This window comes from Pyrgilauda ruficollis, unplaced genomic scaffold (assembly GCF_017590135.1).
Source record: "Pyrgilauda ruficollis isolate IOZ18807 unplaced genomic scaffold, ASM1759013v1 scaffold70, whole genome shotgun sequence".
NCBI lineage: Eukaryota > Metazoa > Chordata > Aves > Passeriformes > Passeridae > Pyrgilauda > Pyrgilauda ruficollis.
This window is the reverse complement of record NW_024528822.1, coordinates 1,467,075-1,494,026: the sequence shown is the minus strand read 5'-3', so window position 1 is coordinate 1,494,026 and position 26,952 is coordinate 1,467,075. Positions and strand designations below refer to the sequence as shown.

The following is a 26,952-nucleotide window of genomic DNA, read 5'->3' as shown; positions in this document are numbered from 1 at the left end:
GCTCTAGTCTTTTGCTTTTGAGTAAAGCAAAATGCCTAGTATTTTTGACACTGGTCTCATTTCCCACTTGATTTTTTAAAAAAATGTTTTTAAGACCCAAAAAAAAAAAAAAAGCTGTTTCATTTGACTGGGAGAAGATAGGAAAGAGAAGCATGTGTTATCCAAAATATACCTTATATGTTCACTTGCAGCTTTGTCCTTTACAGTAGAGGAGTGAGAAGAATGTGTTTTGTCTTCAAATAAGTAAGACAATGGAGTTTTTATCACACCTATAAGGACATCACAAATAATAAGGTAGTAACAGTCATCGCAATTCAGATATTATGCTACATTCAGCATTGAAAATGTTTTAATTACCTTCCTGTTTTTGCCTGTCTGGGAGAAGGTATTTGTTTGGAATAGTTAGGTAGCACCTCTGCAAGCGGCGCCTCTCTCTGTTTGGTCCCTCAGTTGGATCCAGTTGCCAGGAAGTTGGGTAATAGACTGGGTCATACCAGAGTGCTCTGACAAAAAAAAAAAGATGTGTAAGGAGTCTGGCAGCAGAGGCAGCATATGTGCTTATAAATTCTGCTCTTCTTTAAAAAGTAGAAAGACAGAAGTTGCACAGAAGTACACTGGGCAATTATTTCTGAAAAAAAGTATTAAAAGACTGAATTCTCTAGATTATTTTTATGAGCTATTCCACTGAATGACTTTTCACAAGCTGCTACTGTAACTGTTCTTGAAGTTACTCACTCTAATGAAAACAGCAATACAATGCATCCAATACTATTTTGAAAACTCTGCTGCTGCAAACAGGAGATAATACTAGTTCTGCAGGGGTGAAGATACCCTAGTTTGGTTTCTTATCAACATCAACATTAACATCCTTTGTTCTACAATATTTAGTGAACAGAGTATCTAGATGCTAATGTGAATAACATTACCCCAAAAATGTTTCTTTACTCCATCTATGTTGTGCAAGACATGAATATTTTAGGACACTCTTCATTGTATTAGGCACAGCAAAAGGTATATGATGAAAAAAACTGTCTAAATGGGATAGAAATACTACTAGACCCTAAAAGATAGGGTAAAAAAAAAAAAATCAAGTCTTTTACAAGTCTAACTATCAGATGGGTTAGCAAAAGTAATTCTAATTTTAGTATCATCTCCATTTCATATGCCTCTGATTAGAATGAGAAGCACATGTCCGGCATCAGGTGTCTCTCACTTTTTCCCCGAGATGAGAAAACTCACCGATCATGTGTAAGCTGCTGAACAAGTTCCTGCCAATGTCTGCTGGCACTCAGCTCTGCCTTATACATCCCCCTGATGTGCTGGATTACTTTCTTCCTTTCCATTCCTTGTGACAGTGACACAGCTTGTGTGATGTCTCCAGCTATTTTAGAAATGTCTTTAGACTTTGTATCTAGACGCTGAAAGAGACTGAGGAGAAGAGTTGTGGTTTAAAATGCCAAATAAACACACTGAAAAGGGAAAGACACCAAAAATGCCTCATAAAATACAATCAGTTTGGCAGTAGATATGTAAAGTTCTTGTTACAGCAGATGCAGAACAACTTAGCCTACATAATGAGATTCATTAATACCTTCTGCTTCTTAGCCATCAAAAAACCTATTACTTTTGGCCGAAGACAAGACAAGCCAGTCAGAAGATCAATGATTATGTATTAACGTGCTTGACTAATTAATGTATACTCGTTACAATAAAAATCTGCAGTAAGGACACTAATTTACCACTGATTAAATCTCCTAAATCATTCAACATAATAAAGTCTTAACACTTGTCTGCAGGAATTTGACTAAGCTAATCCTTACAGCTATTGCACTTGCCTACTTTAAAGCACATTGTGTGTGCATCTCAAATCTAATTTCATGGCAAAGCCTGAACTTTAAATAAATGGAAAACTCAATCTACCACAATGTACTGAAATTTACAATTACACCAAGGAGCAGTAGTCTACACAGCTCATAAAAATATTAAAATTGTACACCGAATACAGTATTTCATTTGTTGAAAATGTTAGTTAGAGTTAGTTGTAGGACATTTAATTGCACAGACCACAGCAACAGGAGAGGTGATTGGACAGATGCAATAGTCATAAAATTAAGGGTGAAATGCCAAATGTGCAAAAAACCAATTCAGTATTGAGGTTCACACAACGTTATTTATTACACAACCTACCAAAAGGCACATGCCTATAATATAATAGCATGCTTAAAAGCCTGAGAGCTAGTGATGCTGTTAGTTTGAAAAAAAAGCCATCCATACTCACATAGGCAACTTTGCAATGGGAAGTGCTGAACAGAGAACATTTCTTAAGGTTCTTGCAGCCCCTCTAAGGTACTTACTTCTGCCGATTATTAGCCATTGTCTTCTCCCAAGCAGCTTTGTTTACACCTTCTTCCGTCTCATATTTCTTCTGATCCTGAACGGAAGTTTAACACATTATTTTCTTTTCTCAGATGGTCAAAATAAGGAAGGGGAGGCTAAAGGGTATGCCAGTTTTAAAAAGGAAGAGTGACAAAACTGTTAAACTTATATATTCACAGCATTTAAAACTAGCAAGGCTTCATTTCAGTTACTGCCATTTTATTATATTTATATATAATTTTTCTCTTTGTAAGAAATCAAAAATTATTTTCTAGATATACTAGTAGCTTATTACGAACTCTAATCTTCCTCTGGATTAAATAATATGTTTAACCAAGAAGCTTGTGAGCTTGCTATCAAAGTTGAGAGTATGTGACAGAAATACTGATAACCCAAATATAATTCCCAAAAGCATAAGCCATGCACCAAAGAATACCACAATCTGCAGTTAAACTCTGATCATATGTAAGACAACTGTCTCAAATACATTCAGTTTTTAAAGCAAAGTTTTTAATTCACAAACCTCTTTCAAAGCTTTTATTAAATCTGGTTTTGGTCGTGGGCTCAGGGGAATGCATTTATAGCCACAATTTTTCAGTGCATTCATTAAGTCTCCTGCTGCTCTTTGTTGTTCTTTGGTCATTCCATCACTGTGATTGTGCATTAACTCATACAAATAGAGCACTAATTTAGGCCCATGCTAGAAGATGAAAAGAAGGAAAGAGGAGAATGTATGGTCATGCTCATTTCCACAACACTGAGCAATATTTTCCCCTCCATTTTTATTCCCTTTTCTAGTCAGACTGTGCAGATTTTTTCTAATTATTCTCTAATTTAAAGAAAAAGACAGCTTTAATGGTTAAAGATAAACTTTTATAAAACTAGAAAACATGCTGAATTTTATCCTCACATGTTAAAATTTGCCCCAGCATCTTGTGACTTTTCAAATGGCTTGCAAGAAAACTCTTTCTTCCTCCAGTACTCAGCTCCTGCAGCCTTATTTATACTTCAGGAAATACGTACCAGAGACTTCTAATTTTGCATGCCAAGAACACTACACCTCATTTGATTAATCAAATTGGAAGTGACAGTTAATGAAGTTAAGCAGACATAAGTCATAAATGCATTCAACGTGACACTCCCACACAGAAGCCACTGTTAGTACATGAAATCTTTTCTACCTGATAAAACTTATTTATTTGAACAATGTATACATGATCAGAAATATGTGAGTGCCATAAACTAATCCAATAAATACTTTCTCTCCTTAGTATACAGTGACTCAATCTGTGGCATGTCTTTTATTTCATTCTTGCAGCTCCTGAAGATCTCCAACTGCAACATTCCTTCCTGATTTCTCCTTGTGACACAAAAATGATTGCTTTCAAGCTTGCACTAACATAGCACCATTAAAAGCTTTCTTCTGACAAACTCAGAAAAGCAGGGAGAGCCTATTCAGCTTTTTAACTTAAGAACATGGAATACACAATTGCACTTTAAGATCTAATAAAGGCTAAGTAAGGAAAGAGAGAGTACTGCTTTGGTTGAGGATTGACTGCTTCTTAAAATCCAGTTGCAATCAATTCTTACAAGCTTCAGGAAATCTGAAGTTAAGAGTTCCAAACTGAGGATAATTCCTTCCTCAATTTGCTTTTTTAGGGCATGTTAATTCCTAGCTTCCTCAGCAAAATCCTTCCTCTTAAAACTAGTATCAGCTTTTGTCTCTGCACAGCACAGGGGATATGTTTGATGCAGAACAGCACCAACATAACCAGACTTAATTCTATCTGTCCTCAGGATAGTATAGCATTTGCAGAGGTACACACAGGTGTTTTGTATGACAATTGTCAGTCACTAAACATTGCTCAAGTACCAGTGAAGAACTTAGCTCATACAGTTCTAAATAATTGTAAAAGCTAGACAAAAAATTGAATATAGGTTTTAGAAACTTCTCTCAAAAACTCTTGAGCTTACTTGCAAAGTTGGACTAAGACAGTCACGCAAAATCTCTTGCTGGTTTACTTCGTGTGCCATCTCCAAAGCCTGCTTCCTCTCCTGCAGAGGACTTAGAGGAGACAAGCTATGCACAAGAAGCCTCCCAAGCTGCGTACGGAATGTGTCCTTACATAACAAGAGGATTCTGTTCCACTGCTGTTTTGGAGTGCTCATTCTGCTGGTGCCCTAAATAATGGAGACAACTTTTTAATATTACAGGATTAGGACTTTCTTCTATCAAGTTTCTATCAAGTTTTTCACATTACAAAATAAACACAGTTAGTATGATCAAAATGCAAGACAAAGTTTTATCTACCAAAATAAGTGGTTTGGTTTAGTATAGTGATTATTATTATGGGTTAAAAGGCATTCTACTAAAATAATCCAGAAAGTGAAAATTGCGATGTAGAGGATTTAAAAACCAGAGTGTTTCGTTATTGCTCATTTTAATCAACAGCCCTTTTACATTAATCACCAGTTTCTGAATGGATTACCTCAAAAGATTAGAAAGCAGGCACTGGAAGGAGGTGTGTGTGTTCACAAGAAAAAACTTGCCATCTTTGAAAAGTACTACAAATATGGTACAATGGAAAGATAATACACCTATCAAATGTAATTTTTCTGAGCTAGAAAAAAAAATTATGTAGAACTGCTTTTACCAAGATGACCTAATGAAGACTAATAATACACTTTGTATTATTCAAGTAAAAACTGATTGCCTTGGAAATGCTGACAAGCTAACACCTGTATATTAGAAGACTTTCACCACTTTATTAAGAATTGAATAAAGAGACATCTCTCCTTCCCAACTCTAAAATATACTATCAACAAATTGCTCAAAAAATATCCACCACCTGTGGATCCACAGAAGATCTGGTTTTATAGGCTTCAGCAAACCTAAACATTGAATAGACCAAGCAAATTTCCTTAGTAAAAGAAAGTCTATTTGTGTTCTTGTTCAAGAAGAATTTTGCTAAATGTAAAGGTAAAAATCATAACACATCCATTTTTTATTTTACAACTGCAAAGTAACTGGGAAACAACAGTTTTTAATGCCACAGTTGAATGGACAGAGGCAATAAGAAAAGCATTTAGGAACAGAATACACTATGCATGACAGTTCCTAATAAAGGAACCTTTGAAATATGCTTTAATGTGGACAGCATCTAATTACTTACAATGGATACTTTGATTCCTTCCACCAACATTTTGACCATTTCTTTAAGAAAAGGATTTATTCTGCTAGTCAGTTCTTGCTGGCTTTCCTCTTCGGGAACTTCCAGCTGGGATGCTGAAAGTCTGCTTTGACATGTATTTTCTGTTATACCCAGTACATCAAGGCACTCTTCGGTAGAGGCTGAAAATTTAAGAGGTACATATTGATCAGTACCATCTCAAGCAAGACAATCCTACAAACCTTTAGTTGGCATTATATCAAATACTGCTTTTACTAATATATTTACCACACTTACACTCTCTCTTGCTTTTGCAGAATTTGAACTAGCTCTCAAAGTCATCAAGTCTTGCTAACCAATGTAACCATTTTATAGAAAAATTGCATTTTAAGAGAGCAGATGCTCCCTTTGGCAGCTAAATCTTCATGTAATAATTCATGCAGTTAACAGATGAATGGACTAATGTAGAAATAAAACAACTTGTTCAGTTCATTCAGATAAAAACATTACCCAGATTTCCAGTTACATAATACTGACAAATCATAGAGAACGATGCTTTATGGTTAAATCCATTAAATTCGTGTCAATAGAACAACTTTCCTCTCTAACACTTCAGCATTCCAAAAGCAAGAATTCGTTTTTTCATCCAAACAGAAACAAACCAAAAAGAAATCCTACCTAAATAAATGAGCCTGTTAACAGCCAAAACAGTCAGCCTCTGTAACCTTTGTGCAAACTCAGACTCAGTGGCTTGGATAGGATTTTCTTGGCTCATTCTCCGCTGCATCATCATGTTGAATTCCTCACTTGCTAGTGAGCGCATTTTCACCAGCAGAGCATCAGACTGAGCGAGTGAAAACTTCCTGGAACCTTTAAGGAGAGAAGCATTAATAGAATTCTACTAAAATGCACAAAAACTCCATCACTCAACAACTACTTTCATCCAAGGATTTCACATCATTTAATGAAACAAACATTTGAAATATATCCATATCAAAGGGGACATAAGTGTCATTGGGTGTTTGGCTTTCTTATTTTTAATTTTTAAGGCTTTTTGAGAATAAATATTTAAATTTCAAACAATAAGTAATACCATGAAATGAGTTAATCACAAGATCAGATTTATGGTATGACTTCCATATCTTTTTGCTAAACATTCAAACCCACTACTTTTACTCCTCTTTTTATCCTGTTTTTATTGTATAAATTGGATAAAGGATTAAAAATTAGTGATAGAACAAAATCCTGCATATTGCAGAGTGGGTTCATCAGCACAAATTATGAGCCAGACATATCAGCAAACACATTTTGTACCATACCTACTGACACTAATAGAAGCACAGTATCTAACTTACAAGACTATTCCTCAGAATTTTCTTGAAATTAACTAGGAGGCCTTGACTGTACTTCCTTCTTTTGGAAACAACTATTTTTATTTACCTTTAGTGCTTTACAAGTTCACTGATATAAAAACATTTTCACTGTACTGAACATGTATATAAAATATTTTACTAGGTTGATGGAGAGGGGGTCTCAAAAGCTGACCATCAAGAGAAACATTGCCATAGTAAACAGGAAATAGTGTTTGCCAGGTTTTTTAACTGTATCCTTTGTGAAGTCTTTAATGCAGCTGTATTTGCAAGAGACATACAAAATCAACTTACATCCAACTCCAAAACCTTTACAGAAGGACTGAGTAGCTACCAAACACAGGGAAAGCATTACTGCTAAAGCTAGAACTCAATACAGGTTTTAAAACCACAACCACAGTGGCACTTCCAAGTGTAAATTTGGAGCGGCAGGTACTTATTTCAGGACGGTCTCTAATTAAAAGTTGTGCAACAAAGCAATCCCCACATCACAGCTGTCTTAGTTACAAGCACTACCTCGATTTTGGCATTAACTTACTGTGAGGTTGGCTATTACAAGCATTACAAATTACTTTAAAAACATTTTTACTAAGCAACTTGTGAATTTAAGAGAATCCCCAAAGGTGGTAATACCACGGAATCATCAAGTAACACACACAGGAGCAAGCACAAGAATGCCGCCCTGCTGCTACTCACCCGCGATGCCTTTGCGCTTCTGAAACATTGCGCGATGTGGTGCCGAGGGCGCCGGGGCTGAACTGGCCTGCTCCTGAGCATCTTGGCTTGCTGTGGTTCTTATCAACTCAATGGCTGCTTGAAGAACTCTTAACTGCAGAACAACTGCCATATCTAGAGAGACAGGCATACAAAGTGTACAAGACATCTTCAGCAATTTTTACCAGATGTTTGTAACAAGTCAAACCACAACATGGGTCAAGAGCTACGGAACTCTAGATTCCACAGGAGTCACACAAAGTCACTTTGCTATGCCACAGATACAGACACTACAGAAATGAGTTGTCATAGAAAAGCCATTGAATTCGATCACTCTAAAACAAGCTAAATGAAACTATACAGAATGTTTTCATTTAAATATCCTTAAAGAACTTCTACAGTCACTGTTTTTTCAGATTAGCAGTATACAATTCTTGACCACAAGACAGGCTCCTAATGGAAACTACTAATTTGAGAACCACTTAGAAGAGAAAGATTCATCACCAGAAAACTCCCCCTTCTCCCTCAGCAGGAATATGAAACAGAAAACAGTGGGGAAGGGATTTACTTTTCCAGTCCCATGACCCCAAAAATTAGCAGACAACTTACTTTGCATCCTTGCATTTTTACTATTTTGGAGATGACCCAGCAGCACAATGAGGTCTTCAATAACACGAAAATATTGAGAACCTGAGGAGCTGCAGGCATGAATTGCAACTGCTACCAGCAGCTGTTGTATATCGCATGCAAGTAACTTGTAGTCATTCAAGGGAATGCTGCAAACAAAGTTGTAGTTACCAGAAACATGACAATTCTAGTAGACTGTAACTCTTAACAAGACCCATTATTATTCCCCTTGCTACTTCTGCCAACTGTACCTAATATTTTGTTGTACTTCATATAAAAATGTCACTTCTGAACACTAGAATATTATAACTCTAGACATTTCTTTAGCGCTAACTTTGGCAGATTGGATGCCTGCAAATTTTTGAGGCATTCTAATGTTGAGTGCAGCACAGTTTTATTGAAAAAGCAATGATGTATTACTATCAGATTTTTAAGTTAAAGAACAAGTCTGAAATCCTATATTTCTCAAAAAGGTATCAGGACAATCTCATTTTGTAATCATGCTGAACAAAAACTATACTGAGGTAAAAAGGAAACCTTTCCATTTCTTCAGGATACCAACTAATGAAATAAAATAACAAAACCCTGTCTCTCCTTTGTTCCCTGTATAATATTTTTTTAAAGTACAGTATCTTTATTGCTAATAAAGTCATTGAAGTTATTCAAAATCTCCAATATTAAATCATAGGCAGTACAGAAGAGACTTTTCTTCAGTTTTGATATTGGTCATAGAGACAGTAGAATGCTACCATTTCCTGGGCCTTTATCTTACTGTTCAGGTTTATTAAGAAAAGCACTGAAAGTGCAGACAGTGTGACAAACTCACATTTTAAAATGTCATTTCACTTGAACGTTTAAGAAACACCTTATATTCCACTATATGAAATGACTAAACATTAATTTACAAGTATAAAGTTGAAAACCTCAAACCCAGTATTTTGTACATGCTCTCTGATAATTTTAAAAAGTAGAAAAAATGCAATACAGGAATTTCTTCCTAGCCTGAAGGCTGTGCCTAGAATATTTGATAGCAAAAGAAACAATACTCACTTTGTTTCCAGTCCGTTGAGAGCTGCCAGCGTATTACACAACACATAGAGCAAACCATTATCAAGCAGCAGGTCTGCAACTTTTGAGCAGGAATTTATGATTTGCAGGAGGAGACAGAAGCAGTTATGCAGCAGAACGTTGTCATAGAGGGAATTCTCTATTAGACCCAGAACAGGAATGACACACCATTTTCGAAAAAGTCCGACATTCTTGACATCTTCCAGATCAAATCTGTTAACAGAAATGTGAGTAAATGGCATCCTTAAGAACAATCTGGTAACAAAAACAGTACAGACAACTGGAAAACCAGTTCTGTATCATATGCTTGTATTTTAGCAAAGATGTCCATGGTAATTTCCTACATTTCATTGTAGTAACAACACCTATCTACTAAAAAATCCAATAAGAGAAAAAGAAACTTTTCATTGAGCCACAAAGAAATGAAGTGCCTAAGAAGTAAATCTGATGCTTCAGCTAATTACCAGCTGTCTACAATACAGACTTCATAAAAATAGAGGAGTTTTTAATCAGTGTAGAAGAACGTTGCATCACCCTTCCAATGTTGCTATTATAACTAACATAGCCAACAGATACAGCTTGTCATCACTGTAACAATATACTGACTGGCAGCAGGTTTGATATCCCATATCCATTACTGCTGAGGTTTAATTAAGTTTGGTACCTGGCTTACAGTGATTGCAGAATTCAAAGCAGAGCTTCAGACCTTGTTTTATTTATGCACTAAGAAACTGCATTACTATTATAACATTATCAGCCCATCATATGACTATTATACACTATCTTAAAAACTTGAGACATTAAACATTAGAATTATCTTTCCTGCCCCATAATAAATCCTAAAGAAGCAACAGTTCTCTGCCTTGGGACAAATTAAGCAGCCATGACTAAATATTGCAGTTAAACAAGAGTAGTTTTTGAGTGGTGAAGATCAGGTCAAGAGGCAAAAGTAATTTGGCTACAAATCCTGCAGAGGCAGCAATTGAGAAGGAACCTTTTGCAAGATTTTTTCAATTATTATATTTACACATGTGATTTCTGTACAAGCATTAAGTAGTCAGACTAATTCTAAAAAATATAATTTATGTATATAGCTGTCTGCTTAAAGGTAATCTCCTTTTCTGTCAATATCAGGTGGCTCCTTGGTTCATGAAAATGGTGTATCTCTGGGATTTTTCCCTAAAAGAGACAGCCATTTAAATTTGGAGCCAAGACACGGAAGCAGCTGTGGCATCAAGATTTTTCCTTAATTACCCACCAAAATTTAAGAGAAGTCTAGTGACTACTACTTAAAACTTTTAAGGATACAAACCAGTTTCCTGTAGGATCAGAGATTACATGACATTTGAGTTCAAGGCCTCTGAGGCACTCAAAGTCTGAGTATTTACAAGATCCCTGCTGACAGCCTCCATCAGATGAAGTTGCTTACAAACAGCTTAAGAGCCACACAACAGCCTTAAGGATTTTAATACATTTCAATGTTAAACAAGCAAAACATACCAAAATAGTTTTGAATAGTTTTTTTTTATGGTTGCTGACCAGTAAAGTGCACTGCTTGTAACTCACATATTGTTACAGGACATAAAAGCATTACTTACTCTTCATCCAAGCCAACAGAGCGGCCAAAAAGCATTTCCAAAAAGCATTCTACAACTTCCTGAGTCCCCTGGTGAAGATACAGCTGGTTGGCTAACAAAGAAAAGCCACGATTCTTTAAGAATTTTTCCTTCTGCTCCCTCCTTGCTCTGTTGAAATATGCATCCAACAACTAAAAATAAATGCATAATTATGGTGTAAGAATGAAACATTTAATATAACTGCCCTGAAAGGGAAATTGTTGTCTGACATTGAAATTTTTTAAAATTCAAGATTACAAACATCAATTATACTATTGCAGCTGCAATCTACACTGTCCTTGTTACAATCAATATTTGATAATATATTTTTGATCTGAACACACATTTTTCATCAAGTTTGGGGCAGATGAAATCAAACACAACAGTTAGCAAATGCATACATAAATACTCAAACTTTTTATATTTGTTCAATCTTACACTTCAGTGTGTGTGGAAATGCACAACATCCATTCTCAATAAAGTCAATGTCATATTCTTTCTCAAATTGAAATAGAAATCTACTCAAAGTTTTTCATCTACATAATGTCATCATACAGAAACACTGTCCTTAATACTACAAAAATCTTGGAAAACATTTTGAAGCCTCAAGTCCATCTTCAGCCCACAAATGTGTGCACAACTCCTCAGAATAACTCAAAGTCAACTCTGTTACAAGCCAAACAAAGTGCAAGCACTTTTACACACTGCATCATGTTTTGTGTCACTGACTTTCTGCATTGTTGCTTCCATTTACAATGGTAATGCTATCAATAAGCTCTTAAGGCCTTTGGCTTACATTATGGACTACATTTATCTATTCAAAGAGACTGTGTTTATATTGCTTTGTGATTTGCTTGTTTTTGTTTGTTTTTTTTTTTGGGTGTTTTTTTTTTTTTTTTTTTTTTTTTTTTTGGTTTGTTTTTTGGTTTGTTCGGGTTTTTTGTTTTTAATCCATAGGGTGAAAGCTTATTTTAAAACTCAAATGTAGAAAACAGAAGAAAGGTCAACAAAAACATTAAAACCCCACCACATATCCAACATGTTAACTGTACTGGTTCACATATTTTTAGGAGAAAACATTTGATATAGGCCTACTTTAATGACTCCTTGTTGTATGAGAGGAGATGGGTGGTTCACCAGAACTATAAGATAATCAGGTTGGATAAGTTTGTCCATCACATCTTCTAGCATGACATCTGGTAGGATTAGGAGAACTCCACGCAAGAGATCATATAAACCACAACAGATAAGCACAAGATAGTCTTCTGCACATCTGAAAAGAGAGGAATATGTTTCACCACAGCAGGAAAGATTAAAAAATGCAAAATTGTAATTCTTGAGGGACACAAAGAGGGTTCAGGTTAGAAATTTGGAAGACAATTTCTCCAATACTCCTAGCCACCAATCTTCATTAACACTTATTTTTAGATGGCAGACAGTAAACTGGATAAACCAACCAGAGCTACTTTTTATGAGCATTTCTCACTTTTACTGTACAGAGCAAAAATCCTCATTTTTTAAATTTGTTATATAAATACAGCAAAAACTGAGACAATAGAACATTCTATACACTAAAAGCTTAATAAATTTGTGCATGACAGCTATTAAAAACATTCCCTTAGTTTTCAGAATTTGAATTTTTATGGTATATTAATCAAGAACAAGAACTGAGACATTAAAGCTTATGTTACATTATTCTTTTCTGTGCTTACCTGTCATCAGGGCTTTCAGATGGCTTTGGGGTATTCTCATTAGGTGAAGAAAAAGCAAGACTGTCCCAGTCTTCAGGAAGAACATTCTTGTCAGCAAAGCTTGGCCAGCGAGCAATGGCTGAAGATGCTCCAAGAACAGAGAATGCCAAACCCAACCCTGCAAAGTTACCCTGCCCCTTCTGAAATGAAGGCAGTCCTTTCAGATTGTCTGGACGACGCAGCGATGCCTCAGCTGCACCACCACCAGCAGCAGCTTCAGTACATTTCAGGTCTGTATCAGCTTCTTTACTCTCTAGTGCACTTTCAGATAACTCCACTTCTTTTGCAATATCCTCAAATGTTTCAGCAGATGTTAGCTCTGAGTCACAAACTGTTTTTGCAGACTCACAGCTGCTAAGGAAGAGTTCTTCCTGTACTCTCTTTATAGTTTCAGAACTTTCTACAAAACCAATTCTACCCTGAAGATCAACGTAGTCACGCTCACCGAGGATCTGCAGGTCATCAACACTGCTTCCCATTCTTTCAGTCAGCCTTTTTCGATGAACTTGGGGTGAGGAAGTAGGTGATGCTGGTAAGCTTTTAGAAAGCCTTCTAGGTGCCTGAGAGCTTATCTTCTGCTGTACAGTAGCCTTGGAAGCGGTCTCTAGAGAAATAAGGATATCTTAAGCGTTCCTTTCACACTAAAACCCAGCTTTTCTAATAATGTTACACTCTTCACCTATTTAAAATTGTAGTGACCCAAGTTAATTTTATGCGCAAAACTGATTCAATGCCTAACATAGCTCAGATTTCGTTAATGAAAGTAGAAATATAAAACTATTTATATATATATTTAGCAAGTCACAAATGCAAGAGAAACAAAATGCAAAATAATTTTTGCCAATATACTGGAGTTTTGAGATTTAAGTTATGATCCTTTCACCTAACCCTCAGCAGGAACTTTTACAGAATCACAGAGGGTGGAGGGCACATCTGGAGGTGTCTACACCAGAATCCTTGCTCAAAGCAGGGTCAAATAAAGCAGCTGGTTCTATTTGAAGGTTGGTGTAAGAGGTCCAATCTACAGTGTTTCAGTGGACATCAAATTTCTACTCAGCAACTCTTTTGCACCAAGGTTTTACACATACTTCAAATTTAGAACAAAGAACTACATGTTTTAATTAACAGTGCTTGCTTTTAACTGCACATTTTGACCTGAAACAGTCAAACTTTCAGAGCATATTACAAGTCTTTAACAAAATATAATTTTGAGAGAGAAAGATGTCTGTATACAAGACTGGTAGAAGCAGTTACTTGTTAGACTAGGAAAAGGAGAATTTTTTCATTCACAAGTATTTTGAAAACTATGCATCAGTTAGTACTAAGGCAATGACCATGCATTAGGAATGTATTTTTTAATGAGAAATCTATGAAATATATGAAACAAATACATGAATATACACACATGTGTGCCAGCACAGCCAGACCAAGCTGGCCTTCACACAATAAGGGAGACCTACACAGCTGCAGCCATCTTACAGTCAAGCTTTCACACACATCAGCAGGTAGTACAACAAATTGCAAACCCACATGCACGTAGCGGGTTACCTAACACACATACAGGCTCTGCTATTTTACAGAATAACACAGTGTTAAGGTGCTGGAATGGACCTTTAAAATCTTCTAGTCCCAGCACCTCCTGCCATGGGCAGGACACCTGCCACTAGACCAGGCTGCTCAGAGCTTCATCCAACCTGGCCTTGAGCACTGCCAGGGTTGGGGCATCCACAGCCTCCCCAAGCACCTTGCTCCAGTGTCTTGCCACCCTCACAGTGAAAAATTTCTTCCTACTATCTAACCTAAACTTCCCCTCTTAATTTGTACCCATTACTCCTTGTCCTATCACTATTATAGTTCTTGATTAAATATGAGATCATATAAATTATACATTTATACACATTTGGAAATTCAAATTAAGAATCACAAGCACTCAAACATTTTCACAAAAAATGATGTTGAGTATTCCTCTGGTACACATGAATAATGTCTGTTCAAAACCAACAATTTGGTGACACTGACATAAAAATGTACTAAAAGTACTTATTTAGAAGAATGACTTTTCATATGTTTTCCGTATAGGGAAAAGGACTGATTCTATACAAAATTTAGTACTGTGATATGTTCTTCATACTACTTTACTGAAAAAACTAAAATATTTGAAAAAACTTGTTGCAACTGAAGTAGTGGTTGAAGACTCAGTTTCCTTTTCCTAAACAAAACAGCAACAAGATATCAATTGTAAAAGGTATTACATTGTGATACCCAGAATATAGCCAGTCACACATGATCTGAAATATATAGATGGATGTTAGGGATTATGCACAGAGAAAGAAAAGTATCAGCTTAATGCTCTCTACCCAGATAAGAGAGCTACTTATGGCTGACTACTTCAGCTGCCTGGTCAGGGCACTCTCATACATCTCTAGCAGGTCTGTTTAACAAATGAAACGATTCTGCTTTTATCTGGTGCCTTTCACTGCCTGAGCCATCAGCCTGGCAATTTGTTTCAACTTAAGAATGAAGAGCAATTTAGGTAGCATGTTCTGTTCCATCCTTCTTATTCTGCTGTTCAGGCATCAAGCTCCAAGGGACAGGGGGAGCTTTGTAAGAAATATCTGTGGGAAAGTAACACTTTAGGGCACTCTAGACACTTGCCAAAGGATCGTGTCTTAACATCCTTATTTTTCCAGTATTGTTTTACCTTCCAGTGGTAATGCTGTAAATCCAGTTGGAGATGTAATCACAAATGCAGAATTGTCTACTGACTTCCCACCACTGCTGGAATTTCTCAAGTACCTAAGTGATTCAACTTTCTCCTGGAAAATTTTGCCATCTAGAAAGAAAAGATAAGGGGAAAAGTTACATAAAAGCTTTTTATGTTTGCATTGCTGATAAATTAGACTCACAGTAGTGAGTGGTAGTTACATTTGGAGGCTAATGAGAAGTGCTGAAGTCCAAACAACTGAAAAAAAGCACTTTTTGGTTTAGCGATATGACTTCAAAGTTTACTTTAGAGCAATAAAAAATATTAAGATGCACTAAAGCAATTACATTTAAAGACAGTCCTTGCAGACATACAAGTAGTGACAACTGACTTTTTGTCATGTCAAAAACAGGTGGCTGTTCTCAAACAGCCTAAAAAGGCTTCAAGTATCAAAACATGCATTTTCCCCTTACTCAGAATTTTACAATAATAAAATAGTCCTTTAGTGCTAGAGGACAGATACAGATAAACACAACTGTGCTGCCTCTGAAACTGATCACTAAAACTTGAGGTACACAGGTATTTACAAAAGGAGAAAATATTTCCAGCTTGGATGATGCTTTCCATGTTTACCCAAGTTATAGCTTAGGTTGTAAAATGCTAACATTAAAGCACGAACTATACATTGTTTCATAGTTTTCAGAAGACCAAGAAATATTTTTTTTAAAGCTCACATCCATCATTTTGCCAATGATCATCCAGTACAGATATATTAACGCAGCTGTTGTTCTAGGTCTGCACTCCTCAAAGCCCACAAGCACTGCCAGGAGCTTGTCTGCAATGAACTGATGGTGCCTCACAATGATATCTTGCAGTGCAAATGATCAATTACAAAAAATGCTCCATGGGTCCTTTAGTTTTCTTGGAATTCAGTTACAGGAAACAAGAAAGTAGAAGTGGAGAAAGAACCAAATACACATTTCTGAAGAAGTTCCATTTACAGGTAAGCTAGATGGCTTTTTCTAAATTTGCCCACAAACAAATGTCCACACAGGCAGCTAAACTTAAGCATACCATTTAGCAGCATCAAACTTGAAGAAAGCTAAAGGCATAACCACCAGAGAAATTATCTACGGCTATAGAGAGAAGAAAGCTCTCCAAGTAAACAAAGTCTAACTGTAACCTGTTTCAGAAAAGTAGTTTACAGTACTAAGTTCAAACAGTTCAATAATTTTTAATATATAGTCATTAAAATACAGGGAAGGGTTTTTTTAAATATATTAGTCTATTCCCACATTTTTATCTTAATGTTTATCTAAAGGTGGCATACTTACCTATGTGCAGGGAAAAGTAGAAGTTGGTAGGGTTGTGACAAACATATGTATTAGTGGGAGGGTGAACTGCTAAGAGGAAATTGAAGACCAGTGTCAGCAATTCCAGGTCTGGGGGAGAACCAAGTACTTCTTCAATTATTTTCACAAATGATCTGCAAACCTCCCGAGGCAGAGATGCAAGGTGTCCCTCTTTATGCTCCTAGAAAGAAAGAGTAGTACAACTGTAAGCTACTTGCAATTTTAATTTGACAAACTGTCTTTTTTTTTAAATTGTAATGCTGTAGTAGAACAGACAAGAAAAGAAGCTCAGCTAATAAAACTGTATTCTTTAATTATGAGAGGAGCTACTGTTACCTCAGTCCATCCCGCACCAAATATTACATATGTTATGCAAGTTGATTTTTAGGAAAATGAGCATCTTCTCCATACTACACTGCCCCATCATGAAATGCTGGAACTTTAGAACATGAATCATCATTGAAAGTACAGTTTATTGTCATTGGATTATATATTTGTAGAGAAATTAATAGTTGCCAATACCAGTAATTCAAACATATTAATAAATTTCTGAACAGTACCACGCAGTCTTTTGTATTTCCACTTCAGTAGCCATTTTTATAAACATACCCATTTGAAATCAATTTATAATTGTATTTATAATTTCAGCTTAATCAAGCATTCTATAAAGCTCAACAGCTACCTCAAAATTATTAAAAGAATATGGAATTTAGAACAAAACTTCAAGAAACTTGTGGGAAAACCTGACAAAAGGTGAGCATAGTGATTATCTTCTTTCTTTCCAACTTCTCTAAATTTACCTCCCTTTTTGATACTCAAGCACCTTAACTGAGACTGCTGTGAGAAAAGATTAAAAGAGGTTAAAAAGATTAAATGAAGTTAATTTAGGTAAGTTTTCCCAAAGAGAATGGCTTATATAGTTTCAACTTTGTTCCATCATTCCCCACAAAATAGCCAAATCATTGACCAATTTCAGTGGTTTTTTACTCAAGAAAATAACTTTTCCCCCAATATGCAAAATAACAGGAGAAATATTACGAAACATTCCATATCTAGGCATTTGCACTAATATACAATTTGAGAAGTTAACTATATCACTACCAAGTTCCAAAAGTAGGGAACACCACATAAAAATGAAGAAACAAAAAACTTACAGATACTAAAATGAGGAAAATATTCTTGTAAAAAAAAGTCATTAAAAGAGGAATAAAACCCAGTAAATACATTTTATGTGCTGAAGTGAGAAACTCAGATAAAAAGTAATGCAAGATAGAAAATAGGAGTACAGGAAAAAGTTATTACAATACTAATTTTCACAAATGGATAAATGTTCTATAAGCAAGAAACCCTTTCAAAATCATGTTCTTAACAAGTGCCTATCAAAGGACTGAAGCATTTCTCTAAAGTCCTTTCTGGCACAGCTACTTCCATGCCAGGGAGGAAGCTACTACTGTACCAAAATTTTGAGACGAGTGCTCAGACTGAGCACAACAGGTAGGCTGCCCCATTAGGTCTGATGAGATACATCACAGAGCTTCACTACCTGCACAGTATCTAGCTTTCAGTAAGGAAAACAAGAACCAGCAAGAGACATCTCAGGTCTTTCTGTATAGAAGGGACAGTTCATTTCAGCTCCTGCTGGTGTAAGAAAGCTAGAGCCTAGGTTTCCAAATCACACCAGATGGTTACAAGCTCTTGTCCCTCCTGCCCAGCAGTAAATGGAGCACCCAGTAGGAAACTGAACCAATTTACAGCAACACCTGCTGAAGATGGAAGTAGTTCAGAAGCACAGAGGACAGTCTACTCAACTTTTGCTACAGAATTTAGTCCCCTCTACCCCACCCTCCCCAAATAAAAACGAGTATTTGCCAAGCACAAAGTAGGATTTCAGAGTGGAAGTACCTGCAGGACCTGACAAGTTAACAGGAAGTGATGGACCACTTGAGCTTTCAGTAGCTGTTTAATGTTGAACATCTGTTGGTGATGGTTAGCTCTGATAAGGATTTCTAGAGCTGCTAACAGGGTTTCCCAAACACCTTGCTGAAAAACAAAAACAGGAATGCAGCTTCAAAAATATATTTGAGTCTACATACTGAGAAAAAAAAACAGCAAACACAAAGTCAAGTTAGTCTTACACCTAAGATGATGACTAAATGAGTACAAGTGGTCAGATCAGAGCACGTTAGAAAGTAATCACAAAAGTCACGCTTGTACAAAATAAAGCATGCTTTAATGATTAAGCTACAAACAAATTACTTGTCTAAAACTAGTTTTGTACTTAGCTATATTAACCCTGAACAGTTATTTTCAACAGTTTAACTCCAAGAGAAAACAGGTCCTCCTTAGTTTTTCCACAAAAAATTATCAATTCAAATAAGAAATCATATGCATACAGCACATTCAGAGAATTTAATACACTAAGGCTACCTCCACCATTAATCATAGGAGACTGATATTACAAATAGCTATTCAAAGAAAAACAAGGAACATTAATTTGAGAAAATCGTAGTAATTAACTAACTACTACTACTCTTCCAGTTACTAACATGTAACTGGAGAGATTAATTTGAGACATGATAATACTTAATTTTTTAAAAAATATTGACCTTTAGACCTGAAGTATTTCCAAAATTAAAGTATTTACCTTTGCTTTAGACCATATCTTCCAGTCAAGCAGCAGCTTTTCTAGCAATTGGACATCTTGAATAACTGCAGTAGAATCTGGGTCAAGCTGGAATTGCCCATTTTCATTTATATATAGAATCTCATCACTGCAACATCCTTCAAGGAGAGTCTTAAAGAGGGGGAAATTTTTCTTTTTTGAGCAACAAAAAAACCCCAAAAAAACAAAGCAGTACAGTCGTTCTCTCCCATTTATAAAAAAATTGAAATCTTTGAAGAGACAGCATACTCTTGATAGGGAAGACATCTACCTAGTCAACAGCAATCTTACTTCAAATCACTGTTCTGCCTTTGTAAAAACAGCATCAAATGTACAATTAAAATCTCAGAAGTTTCTAGATTTGTCCTAATATCGAACAAAATATCAGGTTTAGAAGAGGACTTTACCTTCAGCATGCAAAATCCAACAATGCATTTTGGTTTGATCAACACCCGACGAATCATAGAATAACCATTACAGTTGTCCATCTCCTGTATTCTCTGTTGATTGTATTTTGTTAAAGACAGTATAAGTTGTAGTGCTAAAGCTTGAGTGTCTTCACAGCTGCTAATCTCTACTACCTGAGGAAAAGGCAAATTTAGTAAGACAGTTTAAGTGGGAAACATCTAAAAAAAGTTTTGTTGCACTCCTGAATAACTACTTATGGATTAATCTCTTTTAAAGCATTTGAGATTATGTACAGAACCTTCATTTTGTCTGTGTGTACATTCAGATATTATACTTGAAGTGATAATTTGTATTGTGATAAATTATGATCTGCTGAGGAAATACAAGTCCCATTACAAGAATCCCTTTCAACAAAAAGAAAACTGTTCTAAATAAATTTTAATACTACCATACTGCATACATGGCATATTTTAATACTGCCATACTACAAAGTCACAAGGCTGTGAAATACATGAGCCACTAATAAGAATCAAGTGTTTGCCCTGAAAAAAGTATTTTTTTGCAGTGTTTAAGCTATAAAAAAGGTTCCTGAAGTTCTGGCCTAAGTCTAGCTGTAAATGTCTAACACTGAAGTTTTATTTTACCCATAAAGAGACCAGCAATTTTTTAGATGAAGACCATGAATCCTTTCTCCCCTCTTTGCTTTCTACAATTCTTGAATCCCAAAAGCAACTAGTATTTTACCAAAAATATACAAGAATGAAATCTCACATTAATGGGATTTCAGGTCCTATAGGTTCTCTTGACATGTACCTGTTAGTTCTGCTGCACTTACACAATTATACATCTGTATTTTAAGACCTGTATTGTCTCACAGCTGATCTATTGTTTGCTTGCCTTACTGATGCAAACAGTCTTCAGCAGGATCTATAGCAGATACTCAGCATAAATGTACATAATAAAATAACATAGATTAGGATTTTCATCTCAGATGTCACTATCAGTGGCAAAATTACCCCAGGCAGTATCTTTATAACCATAATCTAATGTGCATTTGTTACTACTCTCACCATATCCTTCAGAACAAGACCAGAGGCATATAAATCAGACAAGTCTTAGGCCTACAGTAGTATTTTCAATTGACTGTAGTACTTCAGGGACTGCTAGCACAAATATCAGCCTCTCCATGTACAGGTCACAATTAAGCAGTAATTAAGTTAACACCTTACTATTTTTTCAAATAGCCATTTTTCTTAGGATAAGCCTTTGAAGACAGGTGACCAGTTATCGCCAAAAAGCTCACTAGTCACTAAAAAAAAAAATAAAGCTTTGCACACCTTGTAGGTTCATATTCATTCATACTTGCATTGTGAATATCCTGTGGTTAAAGATATGCAATGAATTTAGGTGCCTCAAAATCAGAGACGAAAAAAATAATCAGTTCTAAAGCATCCATAAAAAGAATCTCTTTTGGTATTTAAAAGGCCCATTTCTAAATCAGAATGTAACTCTCTCTTACATACTGGCAATATTATAAAAACCATAATACAACAGAATTATAATTACATTTCCAGTTTAAGACAGCCGGCAGGATGCAGTCTTATGCTGCAGGTATTTTCCACAGGTTTTCTTTAACAGAAAAGCATCACATGCAGAGTAGAGCAAGGCAGCTGGAATAATGTGATTTTCTACACAAGATATAAGGAAAATTTTATAGGGGAGAACACATACACACACCTTACTCCTCCAGCCCCCTTACCCTAGCAAAGAGGAAAACAAATGCACCAGTGCCTCCAATTTCATGCAGTATGCTCTGAAGAGTTTTATATTCGAATGGCTGAAGTGCTTTTAGGTGATGGGAGTCCAACACATTGCTCTGAACTTCTTTCAAACTGAAAGGTCTCTGAGAAGGTACAGTTTTCACTTGACCTTTCAGTCTTATGACAGGCTCGTATATGGTGTACTGACCAGGGCAGCTTGTGGTATAAACAACAGCAAGACTCTCCTGAAAAGAAAAGAAAGGAATTTAATTTCTGAATTTCTGAAAAGAAAGGAATTTAATTTTTCTCTAGAAATTTAACACAACCCACTGCCCCCGCTGCCCAAGGATGCAAAAAGCCAAACACAAAAGTCACCTAACAGCACGTAGTAATAACTTTGGTAGTTCATTTATACTTTACCATTAACATGCACTGAGGTTGCATGTGGATGCATATACACTAAAATGCAACAGGATTCCCAAATCTTAAACTTATGCAATAGCTAAAACACAGAAAATTAAGAAAATGCTAAGAATTTTCACCAAGGATCCCCCTCTCATCACCTTAAGAATTACATAACTGTTTTGCAAAAAAGTTACTCACAAATTTAAAATAAAATTAGCATATAGAGGTATTGGTAGAGAGTTTCCTTTTTAAAATGGCAAATTCAAAATACTCATGTTTTTTAAAACGTTCTCTAGCTTTTTATTTTAATCATATTCTTTAATCAGCTTAGCCATAAGAGAAACTCAACATAAGTTTAATTAATGAAGAGACTTAAACCAAAGCTCATATGGAAAGTAACTAACTTTTTTTCACAGAACTGTAAAATGATCTTATTTGGAAGGTTATTTAAAATAGAGAAATAATTTCATTTAAGGAGCTTGCACTCTATGCAAAAGCGCAAAAATTGAGTTATCACTTGAGCACATGGCTCTTCCTTCTGACTATCTGGTTTTCTTTAAGGCAAAATAAGCTTATAAATTGCATGACTGATTTGTTAAGCTCTTATCCAATTCACTTCTTCTTAACCTACTCAAAATTTAGTGCCATTGTCTTCAAGGATCACATCCAGACAGAATGAGCCTTTGCCTCCAGCTACAAAATGAAATCAGAAAAATCCCTCTAGTGGGAACAATTCATACAGCAGGAATTACTAGTGTATGAACTCCCAGAATATAGCAGGTTTCAACGATAAGCAAGTTTTATTTTGTTGTTCTTCTAGAAGTAATATATTTACACTTGCACCTGGCAGGGCTGTTTCAGGCAGGAAAGACAAGAAACGCAGTACCTGCCAGCTGGAAAATGAGTTTTCAGCCAAATGTAATACAAACTTAATTCCTCCAAAACCTTCAAGGAATTTGGATTAATTCTTTTGTTTCCTTAATGCCAGATAAATCCTCATTTCTCCTCTCAGTTTTAATCTTAAAAGGTTAATTTAGCAGTCCTTGGCTACTTTTACGCTAATGGAGGGAAGAGCTATGTATCCATCCTAAAGCTTTTGGAGGTACCTGTTTACCCACTATGCCTTAATGTGTGTGATTTAAATTATTTATAGATGCTGGAACATCTAGAAATTTTCAGAACCCAACCTAAAGCAAGATGAAATGGTCACCCTATGTGGAGGTCAGCTCCCATTAAAATAAGCAGGAAGAACCCTGCAATGATCTTCATGAGAAGAGGATTTGATCATCTCTGTTTTGATCAAGTTAAGTACTTTGGGAACCAGCAGGAAACACACTCCCACTTTTTTAATCAGTTCTAAAAGATCAAGGACCATTTTTAAGTAGAAACTTACAATTAGAGGCCCAACATCCACTTCCTTTTTTGTCATGAAGAGCTCCTTAATTTGTTCACATTGTAGAATCTCTTTACTTATGTACTTTGAGCAGTCAGTCAATATTTTGCCATATTTACAAGGCATTACAGATGTGAAGTCTGGGCCACATGTATATAAGTAAAATGCTTCCTCTGGTCCAATATTTGCACCTAAAATCCAGAAAATAATCTGTTAACTCTTTACTATCCAATTAAGTAAAATTCATATATTGCCTAGTAGGATCAGAGACTTCAGAAGGAGTATCACCAACTGGATTTCTTAGGTTCTGATGATAAAACAATCAGTGCAGCCTAATGCTTGCTATTAGCTACAGTAGATCTGTGACTACTTGTGACACATCACAGGCCAGATTAATTCAGTGGCAAAGGCAACTGAAACCAAGTCAGGAAACTTACCTGCATGAACTGAACATCAACATCTCTGAATAATTTCATTTTTTAAAATTAAAAAGACATCTATCCAAGCCTCCTCAAAGCTTTCAAAGCACAGCAAGATTACAGATACCAACAACATGCTTGTATTGTCTTGGAGACTTGGGCAGTGACTGAGCAGGATGCAGCAACAACAACTCACTACAACTGACAGAAGGAGAAAAAAACCCATAGGAAGTAGGAGACCAAATGAACCTTCCTCCTCCTTCTGGGCAGCACATCTTGGGTCGTCTATGACCTGAGAACACAAACTCAAAAGAGGCATCCAGAAGGACTCAGCTCTGGTGTGTGGGTGCATGACAACTGCACAGCAGCAAATCCAGGGCTCTCTGGATACATCAGTTATGTGGGTGGCAGGCATGTGGCAACCAGACCATGTAGATTATACAGGTTACATTTATGACAAGTCTCTCACCTATGGCCCACAAATACACATCTGCACACAAAGGACCTGCATGTACCACACATCCTGGGCAAACTGATCTCACTTGTGGAGCAGTCCTGACTGGGCCACATCATCTGAAATGCCAGGCGACAAAGCAGCAGGGGTCTAGCCTTCAGCATTAAGCAAACACCCAGAAGTACTAGATAAGACTTCCCAAGGAAGGAGGAGAATTATACATCTAAGAAATCTCCAAAGTATCACTACAAGTTTCAGAAATAACCTTGCTTAACTCAGAGCATTCAGTGGCTCAGATTTTGTTAGCTTTTTAATAGCTTTATGCAATTTGAAGCTAGCAGGTTAGCAGCAGGTAAATGAAATAAATTTTCTAGGTAAGAGACTGAGTGCTTTAAGGAAAAAAATAATAGAACAAACACCACTACCTCTCTATCCCCTACTCCAAGGTATTATTTTAAAAAAATCTAAGAAATTTGCCAATTACGGCACTAAACAGAAAGCAAAAGAATATGACAGAAGGACACATTAGGAAGTATCCAATATTGAAACATTTCATTCTCCGTGATATATTATGCTTCTAAAGGGTGTATTGTTGTTTTTACTGTAAAAACTTGGCATGTTAAAAAAGACATTAAAATAAGCCATTGATTTTGGAGGGGAAAGAGCAAATGTGCACTTATTCAAGAGAAAAGCTTACAAAAGTACCATTAAATAGAAGCAGATTTCCAAGATCCCATCTACCCGACAATCGAAGCAGATCTTCTTGGGATGATGTGCAATGGCCAATCATGCAAAATGTCTTGTTACTGTCAGATGATAAGCTTGTTTTCCTTGGTAGTGCAAAATCCAAATTAATCTCACATTGCCTGAAAATACATATAAACAAACAAGTTGAAATATTAATAACTGATCAAAATTGCTAAGACATTCAGCTGAGGTTTAAAATTCATTTAATATTCAGTAGGTGAGAAGCCATGCTGTCATCAACAACAAATTACTGAAGTCCTCTTCAACTTCCAGGCAGCTTAAAACTCAGTAACATAAGCTACATGCATTCCAGTACTGCACAGAACAGATGAGTAGAGTCCCAGCTAGGGCTGCCATGAAATCAAGTTTTCCTAGCTCTGAAATACCTTCCTTCTTTCCCCTGACCTCAAAGAGGAAATGGTATGTAACACTACACACACTTCTAAAATACTACAATTTTTCAATAATTTCTACTATTCCTAACAAATCAAAGTCCTTTGAGCATCCTAATGCACATCATGAAAACCATGGTTCCCAAATGCTGGAAAACACCATGTTGAGGATTTGCTTGGACCAGGAAACACTGTCAGAACTGGTGTGCTGTACAGTCACAGGCAACAAGCCTGATGCTTTCAGAAAGCATCCAATTAACTTTATGTGCCTTTACAGAAACAGATTGATTGGACTGTAAAGATCATTCAAAGCTTCCTGAAAGAGCCTCACTATTAGCAAACTAGCAACTAAATCTATATATAGAGAGGCCTCAACAACTACACATGGGGAGAACACTAGTATTTTTAGCTTTCCCCTATATCTCCATATTTGGACTTAACTGAATACCAGCATGCACAGGCTTAACATAGCCTTCACAGATTGGACTTTAGGAAGAAAGGCTAAAGACTGTGATATTTAATAAAAATCCTGTTTCTCTAACCAGTGAATAACTCATCCAAGCACAGGCCCATTCAACCTAGTATCAGGTACCTCATTTAGGAGCATGGACCTCAAACTTTGCAGTGGAAGTAGTACTTTGCACCGTCAGGTCTTGTCTGAATCTTTTTTTTTTTAATATTCTTCCCTATTCATTTTTCTCAGTGGAACAAAGTGACTGCCTTTTCTCCTACTCCTCTTAATTCCTACTTCCATCAGTATTGCTTGACCTACACCTCCTTAATTTGAATTCAACCAGATGCTTTATGCCTACTGCTAACTTCATGCCATAGCTTATTTTAGATCTTACTCAAAATCTTAAAGTACTTTCCTCTTTCACTTATTTGTGATGAAGAAAAACACTGATGTCTGCACTGGTCCAGGGTATAAACTGACAATTTTCAAAGTAATCCATGAATGTTCAGGATATTGCTAATATTCTAAAGAATTCCTAACAGTGTAACATACTCCCTCTCTTATTCTTCTAGAAGACTACTCAACCTTTAGTGCAGCTTGCATCAAAATATTGCAATGTTTTCTTAACAGAAAATATCTTAAAAAGAAGACAAATATCTAGGTACAACTAATGTGTCTTTTACCTCTGACCAGAAACCCAGAGCAACAGCTTTCCATGGAAATTTTTCTTGCCTTCTGGCTTCTGCAGGTATTTTAATGCCAAATGCTGCCACCTGCCCACAAGGAAAACATTCCCTGGAGATTCAGCCTGTGCCAGCAGACCAGCTTTCATCTCATCATTTGGATCCATGCACATACTATGTAAACAACAGAAAAAGAAAAATGAGGGTGTGTTTTCATATTTGCATTTTAAGCCCCGAATCCGCACATTTTGGCCTCAGTTAATTTGAGATTGTGTTCCTTAACTTTGACAAGTAACTTTTTTGATCACAGTTCTATTTTTAGAGTACTCAACATAAGATAGGGAAATCATCACAACACTTTCACCTTTGTTATTTAACTTGTCTGCATAAATTTGCTTACATTTAAGATAAAAATATCGCTATTTTA

At 36.1% G+C, this 26,952-nt stretch overlaps 1 protein-coding gene across 1 annotated transcript in view; it reads right to left on the bottom strand.

Moving 5' to 3' along the window:
* Positions 1-26,952, bottom strand: part of LYST (lysosomal trafficking regulator) — a 77,488-nt gene that overhangs the window by 19,023 nt on the left and 31,513 nt on the right. Inside the window, exons 14-36 of the mRNA XM_041485497.1 lie at positions 26,526-26,699; positions 24,955-25,115; positions 23,377-23,567; positions 21,578-21,823; positions 19,818-19,991; positions 19,393-19,542; positions 18,651-18,788; positions 16,731-16,929; positions 15,394-15,525; positions 12,654-13,296; positions 12,037-12,214; positions 10,924-11,093; positions 9,308-9,538; positions 8,240-8,406; positions 7,613-7,765; positions 6,225-6,416; positions 5,550-5,728; positions 4,351-4,557; positions 2,900-3,076; positions 2,355-2,431; positions 1,240-1,428; positions 358-503; positions 173-269 (exon numbers count right to left, since the gene is read on the bottom strand). Of these exons, the coding sequence (XP_041341431.1) occupies positions 173-269; positions 358-503; positions 1,240-1,428; positions 2,355-2,431; positions 2,900-3,076; positions 4,351-4,557; positions 5,550-5,728; positions 6,225-6,416; positions 7,613-7,765; positions 8,240-8,406; positions 9,308-9,538; positions 10,924-11,093; positions 12,037-12,214; positions 12,654-13,296; positions 15,394-15,525; positions 16,731-16,929; positions 18,651-18,788; positions 19,393-19,542; positions 19,818-19,991; positions 21,578-21,823; positions 23,377-23,567; positions 24,955-25,115; positions 26,526-26,699 (4,371 nt within the window). The remainder of the gene's footprint in view (positions 1-172; positions 270-357; positions 504-1,239; positions 1,429-2,354; positions 2,432-2,899; positions 3,077-4,350; positions 4,558-5,549; positions 5,729-6,224; positions 6,417-7,612; positions 7,766-8,239; positions 8,407-9,307; positions 9,539-10,923; positions 11,094-12,036; positions 12,215-12,653; positions 13,297-15,393; positions 15,526-16,730; positions 16,930-18,650; positions 18,789-19,392; positions 19,543-19,817; positions 19,992-21,577; positions 21,824-23,376; positions 23,568-24,954; positions 25,116-26,525; positions 26,700-26,952) is intronic.